General features: G+C 38.7%; 1 protein-coding gene across 1 annotated transcript in view; it reads left to right on the top strand.

Annotated features, from left to right (window-relative positions):
- Positions 1–1,155: 1,155 nt before the first annotated feature.
- T265_15218 (hypothetical protein) overlaps positions 1,156–7,656 on the top strand; it is a gene marked incomplete at both ends in the record, with an annotated part of 13,816 nt that continues 7,315 nt past the window's right edge. Inside the window, 2 exons of the mRNA XM_009177077.1 lie at positions 1,156–1,254; positions 4,003–4,204. Of these exons, the coding sequence (XP_009175341.1) occupies positions 1,156–1,254; positions 4,003–4,204 (301 nt within the window). The remainder of the gene's footprint in view (positions 1,255–4,002; positions 4,205–7,656) is intronic.

Raw genomic sequence — 7,656 nt, 5'->3', positions numbered from 1 at the left:
GCCCTAATGTCAGCAACACAGTCGGTGAACACTTTATCTGAATTAGTGGATTCTAGCGTAAACTTGACCAAAATCAATCTCAACAGAGCGTTGTTCGAAATTCGCCATAGTCTCACGTCAGACTGTGTTGTTGGATATTAGATAGCAAATAGAAGCCATAGATGCGAGAATCTGAAATCCCGTGCTGAACAGTATACCAGACAAGTTTAAAGTAAATATGTTATTTGTGTGGACTACTGAGAAGTACATCACTGTCTGCTACTGTTGCTACACAATTCCCGCTTTATTTTTGTCTGTTGACGATGTCCGTATGGTATTTCCATGTACGATAACCCAAAAACGCGCTTTATTTTTGTACTGTGCAAGGTGTCTTGTGGATGTCCCGGAAAATTCAATACAGCAGTAACAAAGAGGTAAATGCTCCACTGAATACCACTGCAAGATCGTGCACAAAGCATACAAAGTAGAATCATCTGATCAATTGGTCAGAAAGAGTCATGAAACTAAACAGTTTTCAAACTTATTTCGTCACAGCGTTTTTTCTGCTTAGCATTATTCCTGATGGCGTATTTGCCATTTAAGAAACCCTCGGATTTGGTAAGATTAATAAGAACTCACTTTTACTACGGTTTTTTCTCATAAAATCCATAATAATAGATGTATTCAGATAGCCCCTCAAGTAGAGAGGCATCGGGAGCAGTTGCAAAATATAGGTTGAACTTAGGAAAGATTTTTACCAAATGAGAAAGAATAGCTCTTTTGAGAAAATGCGTGCAAATTTATATTTATACTACTTAGCGGACCTAAAAATGTGTAAGTAGTTTTTTTGTATAGATGGACCTACTTTGGACGGTAGGAATGGATGTAACTAGCAGTCCCCGAATTCTAGGTAGTCCCACGTAATCTCAGCCAATATTTGCAAAAAGTCGTCTGCTATAACGTTCGACGACGTCTTTTTAATGTCGAATTGCAGATTCTAGAGGATTTTTTTTAATTATTTCGCTCCATAATTTACCATTTCATTTTCAAACCTGAAACCGATTACTTGTATATATAAACATATTGTTATCAGGCATACGTAGATATGAGTATTGGTGTGCTGGTGACGTTTGCTTAGAACTCCAACTCTTGGTCATGGTATTTTCTGTTTCAGTTTCACGTCTTAGTTGTCATTCCTCCTGGCAATCGGACGGCGTTCATTTTATTGTACTCTACAGAAAACGTGGGAAACATTCTTATCAAGTTTACCAAGTCGTAAGTCACGATGATCATTTATGGCATGCAGATTAAAGATGCGGCTTTATATGTTGAGCAGTAAGATATTCCTAAGTTTATACATATGAATTACCCAAGGATAGCGCGCCTAAGTTGACGAGTTCTGCGTATCCAACGCTTCTGTAGTTTATATTATCTGAAATTAATGAAATTCTTTTGCGCTCAATCTATTTTTAGTTCCCCTACTACACTTTAACTTTAGTTGTTGCTGTTCCGCGTTAGTTTTTGTCACCAGCGTTATTTTCACGTAACCAACACTCATTCTGTTGGCAGGGTAACACAAGTACTGTGAAGTTCAAAATCTCAAGCCACTTAAGCTTCAAATCACTGTAAAGATTGATCATTTGTTCACAAAATTTCACGCGATTTTGGGGCAGGTCTCTGAAAAGATATATTGGATTAAGTTAACGTGTATTATGTGAAGACTACCTGAATATCCGTTTGTGCTGAAAGTTGATCCGAGCATCAAATGCTAGACAGGCTGGTGTCTACCGATATCTTCTCAGTTCTAAGGGGACTCTACACTATTCGGGACGGTTAAGCCTTCTATTCTAGAGAACATCGGCCTGAACGACGAAGGCGTGCCATCAAGCACAAATAGTTTCATCGAATATCCCGCTCACATTTATATTGACCAACAAAGCATCCATCAGTATGAAGGTGGTTAAGCTGTATCTTCTGAAGCGTGACCTACGAACAATGAACATAAACTCCGGTCAACTGCCAGCCACTGCAATATTTGCAGCCCATCAATGCTACTCACTCAATGTAAAATATTTCCAGCACAATACGAGAAAAATAATATGTCCCATTTGTGGGTTTTAGTCTAATCAGCTGCCTACTGACGAAAAATGGTGGCTCGCCCATCACACAATATGTCATTCGGTTTTGGACAGTTGATGCCGGTACACCACAGGAGGTTGGGCGAACAACATACTTGGGAGCGTTTTTTACTCAAATATCACTGCCATCATCGGAAGAGTTTTCTGTAGGAGCCTTAGATGCCAATACACCAATACTTCTGATGAATGGTGAGAATAATCTGTCTAATTAATCATCAATCCTCATAGAGCACCATGGGATCACATCATGGGCCTAGAATTTTATCGTTTAGCTTAGGAAAACCTGTGCTCGCAGGCTGCGTAACTCACTTATACGAGAATCATCCCCTTGGTACAACCAGATGGTGAATTCCATTTGCTTCTATTATCGTGATGGTGGAAGTGTGAGGTTAATTGCTAACTGACGTAACAGTTGATGTCTATAAAGTCTCCAGCTTCAAACATTGTGCTGTTGGGAAACGTCCCACATTTTGGTATCTCTCAGTTGTCTGATAATGTTTTGATGTGGATCTCAAGACTGTGTTGTGCATAAACATGCTCAAGGCAGGATTTAACAAGCACGTTAAAAGTGAGTGAAAATTTTCACTGGTATATAAGAAAGCGCATGGGAGAAAACAGAAAAGTTCTTTATTTTCAATAACTCTTTGCATCTAAGAGAAAATGGGGCTGTGCAAGGGTCAGCCGAATAAAGCATTCATATATTTGTACCTCGATTTAGGAACTATTTCCCAGAACCACATTTAATTCTCTCCATGTTACGAAAATTAGACGGGGATTATATCATACAAAAGTAGCACTACATGACGACAAAAAGTTTGCAACAAAATCCCATTATTTATCCGCTTTAAGAACTTCTCAAAAACTAATAGAATACGTACTGTGAGTCTCTTCTGCTCCAAGCAGAATATTTTTTGCCGGTGTCGTTTTTGTTTTCATATTGCTGCATGGTGAAACTTTGATTCTGTTGATGAACTTGGATTCAAGTTTTATTGTTGCTTTTGCAGCACATGTCAGTTTGTTCCACCAAAAGCTTGTTCATGAATTTATTCGTTAAATTGGATTCTTTCAGGATGGACATGCTCAACTTTTTAATGGTTTGATCAATTGCTTGGCCGCCTAGTTTGACTGATCAGAAATTCTATATGCCTCACGTCTTTAGTGGCCCTTTAAGTACAAAAAATGACAAGCGCCCAAATCAATTACTTTAGTTCCCATAGATTATTGCTTTGTATATCCAATTACTCCTCATGTGCTGATTGTGTCTGAAAGAAACGCATGATGTCTGTCCGCGTTTAGGCGACTCGTTATCCGCAGTTATCTGTGTTCTGTCTATAAGAATGCTCCCTTTGCTTATGTATCTCGCGTTTCCGTGTCCATATGCTTGTCACTTTTGTGACGCAAGACGCCTCCTCACTGGTTAGCAACGCACCCAGTTGTAGGGCAGTTTAGCTCACAGCACGAAGCATTATAAACTTCACTTCCTCTAGCACATTTTTAATGCGTCCCAGCTAATCTGTAGCTAACAGTTTGATATCGTGTCCGTCACATGTAGGTCCAACTAATATATTTGTGCAACTGTACATCGCATGATAATTCAGTACGATTGAATTACTCAGCTCTTCCTTTCCTCTACAGGGATCTTTTACATATAATGTCTGAGGCGCTATATTTTGTGAGTTAAGGCTGTGGATGATCGTATGGAACGTGACTAGTAAGAAGTAAATACGTATTGCTATGTGTCTCACTTTTGAATCGAAGAGGTAAAGTCATCAATATGGAAGGTTCTTTTTGATTTGAAAGTACTTTATTGTTTACTGGGTTGGTTTAAAGACTGACAAACCTGGCACAAGCAATTTTTCTCTCGTTTTTGTAATTCATCTTTCAGGGTTATCGGCATCTTCCTCCAGAGCTTACCCTGGGTGCATCTTCCTATCAGCCTTTTGTCAAAATCTGGTTGATATCTGGACTACAATCATTGCCGCAATTTGAAGTTCTACGTACAGAGTTTGAACCTTACTCTGGTGGGGCACGTTCCGGCATGAATACAATAAATTCGAAGGTATATATTGTTGAAATACGGAGATCCTGTGAGTTTTGTTGCACGACGTGAAAGTTTTGGTGTGAAACTGGCCCAAAACTAGAACCTTGTTCGAATTGATAAGAAATACAGCATATGTTCCCTTTTGCTCTACTGGCCATCTTGAAGACGCTTAGCAATGAGATGCTATGATTTCAAGCATAAAAACACATAGATAATGGATAAAAGTATCTAACCAAACATGTGTTGCCAATTCAGACAGTTGTAAGGCGCGAAAACACGGAAATATTTTCCATGCATTCCGAGCTCTAGTTCTGAGATCAAATTGTTCCGAGTATAAATTACCAAAAGACGTCTGTGCAAGCAATTTTGACCGGAAGTTGTACCATTATAGTACTTCTGGTAAAAAGTCTATGGAATTTCTTATAGAGACTTTCAATTCTATTGGTGGAAATCTCCGTAAGTGTACCGTTGATTTAAGCAGGATAATAAAATGGCATGAATCACAAGACAGGTAGTTAGGGTGGACTTACTTTAGTAAATAAACACTAACAGTTTAATTAGTGCGATATCACAATGAATTGGTAAGTCTGGTTGAAAACTCATTTTTCATGCGGGGCTGTAAATATATTGCTACGACATTAGTTGTTTTAGGCTTATATTCATGTATCAGTCGATATGAAGATAGTAGTCCTCTTGCCCCATGGCTCTTCATTGAGTCCTCATTTGAACATTAGTCAAACAGCAATAAAAGTCTGTCAACAGGAGTGCATATCGACCCAAATTTTGGTACATCTGAGGTTAGAGTAAATTGTTTTTTACGCTAGGGTAAAAAGCGTGGTTACCCCCCTCTCCCCCAGACGTCACATAACCTCAGCAGATATTTAGAATAAATGATTATTTTGCGAGCTTTGTTACAAACATTTTTACCTGACGTATCAATCATGATGGTGATTGAAAATTTGTCCGATTTTTTGCGGAAACGAACTAAACGGTAGTCGAAAACAAGGAAATTTTACTAAATAACTCAAAACGGCTTTAAACGGCGAGCACTTGTTTTGGCTGGAGAAAAGGGGATTTGCCTATCGTTTCACGATTCAAGTGAAAGGTGATTCAAACTTTTTTGACAAAGACGGATTCCTACCGGTTGCCACAAGATTTTTTTCTGTTTTTTAGGAGCAGGTACTCGCACTGTGTTACTACGTAAATTATTTTTGAGAGGGTACCAAGAGATCGTCAGGTAGATAACGTAATCTGTTGGTTTGCCACAACTTACTCTCTTTGTATGTGATGCAGTGACCAATCACAAAAATTTGGTGTCTTCTTGGTTGGGATTAATGCATCTGATTTCAAATGAACGTACTCAAGACAGCCCACCGTTATAACGTGTATTCAGGTGATGCAAAAAAATGAAAAAATAAATGCCCGTTCCTAATAATTGTACGCTAGCATTGTTTTCAGCAAAACTAACCCCTCCTAACCCATGCTGACGAAGGAAGAACACGCTTCTCTCAGCGTAAATTAATAAACTCCTTTGTTTACAGCATGTACCGCTAAGCACACGGTCGCGTGTCAACGGAATGAGGAGGTGATTTCGTTATCAGTGATTGAATGAACACTGAACCTTTTAATGACGCCTTTCAATTCGACTTTTAATATGCTGTCCGCTGCTTACTAAAGTGAAGGCTGTTCACCCTAACTTTTATCACTGTTCGGTTTTTCGCACGCAAGTTAGGGTGTTGATGAAAGAGCACTCTACTTGTGATGTTATAGTCCACCCAACTTTACAGAATTTTGTAAAGAATATTACTTGGCATTTTCTCATGAGAGCCGTTTCAAAATTGTAAACCAACGGCCAAATTAGCTTTCGAACAGTTGAGGAATTTACTTCTGCACAGCTGTTTTATGCTTGTTAGGAATCTTCAGCAGTGCGGGTAGTGTGAAAGAAGCTTTGAGTTAGACGGGCAATAAAAATTGCGCTACTGATAACCCAAAACAAGGATGATGCAGCTGCACACTACTTGCTGGCTTTTGGGCATAGACTAGCCTCAGTAATAGGAAGGTATCTCAATTGAAAATTACCAACTCTATTCACACTATCACAATCGCAAAAAACTAAGTGACATCAAAACTGAAGGCACTTATTCTGGTAGACCTATTCGTGCTTGGTGTTACCACATCTGTAGAGAAGTCTGTAACGTCTTAAGCCTTAAACATAACGGTCTTGAAACTTCCAAAATACAAATTGCACGATATGTAATATTAGGTCTTTGACAGCACTATACTACCCCCAAAGCTCAGAGATACTATAAATTTACTTAAAAAAAAATACACAAACGTTAGGTCTGCATCTTGCGAGTCACAAGGTCACCAACATTCATTTGTTTCTCAAATGCCTTAATATCTCTCAAGTCCTAACATACTTTGATAGATTTCTTTTCTTTAGCAATTTTTTAGTGCTGAATGTTTTGTCTACTACAAACAGGACCCCTGTCAAATTTAACGAATAATGCCAGTGTATTCAGGCTATCTTCAGGCAATGCTAACCCAGCTGAACGCAAGACATCTGGTTGCAAGAATTGCTGAAACTGCGACTGAATCAATACGAGAGTAAATATCCGGACAACAAATCAAATATTTGAGTACGCATTTGATCGAATGAACTAAATATCCTCAAGTGAGACAGTCCGTCTGAGACTATACAAAACTCGAACCCTCGCAGGCTCCATTCTAGAGTGTATCAACAGGAACGTGCACAATAGTGTATTACTACAACTTACTTTGCAAACAGTACAGTAAATCCAATGCCCTTTCAAAATTGAAAGGTTTGCGAGTACTTTCGAAAATGTGCGGGTTTTATGTGAAAGAGTTTTGTGTCTTCTCGTGAGGACATTAGGAGATATTTGTGCATAACTATGTATTTCTTGTATCCTGCTTTGTCTATCAAACGAAAGCAACTGTATGCATCCATAAGCACACCGAACATTTCTTGACAGTTAGGTTAACTGAAACTCGCAATTGCCTAATATCACCATCAGTTTTCGGTACCATTTTGGAAGAAACGGGACAGTTTTTCGGTTCCTATTTGCCGATTGAATCACTAACGCAAGATTATCTACTCAAACTTTACATGCAGCAAAATTGTTGACTTATAGCAATATTGGTGCCATTGGATTGCAGTAGTATCACCATACACAAGTTGCCTAGACTCATGTGTCTCAGCTGGTTTGGCATGATTTGGATGGGTACAAGATTACCATTTTTTATCATAGTTATTGGTAAAAACAAGCAGGTAATCAAGAACATTTAAGAAAAATTCTTTAATCTTAGTTTTTAAAGCATTAGAAAAAAACAAAACCACTAGAATGCAAAGTGATGTAGATGATAGTATTAGTTCAGGGTCATCAGACACTTGGTATCGGCACGAATCAGCCAACCGAATGCTTATGATTTCGTCTAATTTTGTCAGCCTGGAAGTACCTCGGCATTCGTGCTTTCTTC

This window comes from Opisthorchis viverrini (genome assembly GCF_000715545.1).
Source record: "Opisthorchis viverrini unplaced genomic scaffold opera_v5_394, whole genome shotgun sequence".
Taxonomy (NCBI): domain Eukaryota; kingdom Metazoa; phylum Platyhelminthes; class Trematoda; order Opisthorchiida; family Opisthorchiidae; genus Opisthorchis; species Opisthorchis viverrini.
The sequence above is the reverse complement of the archived record's forward strand: the minus strand, read 5'-3'. Positions and strand labels throughout refer to the sequence as shown.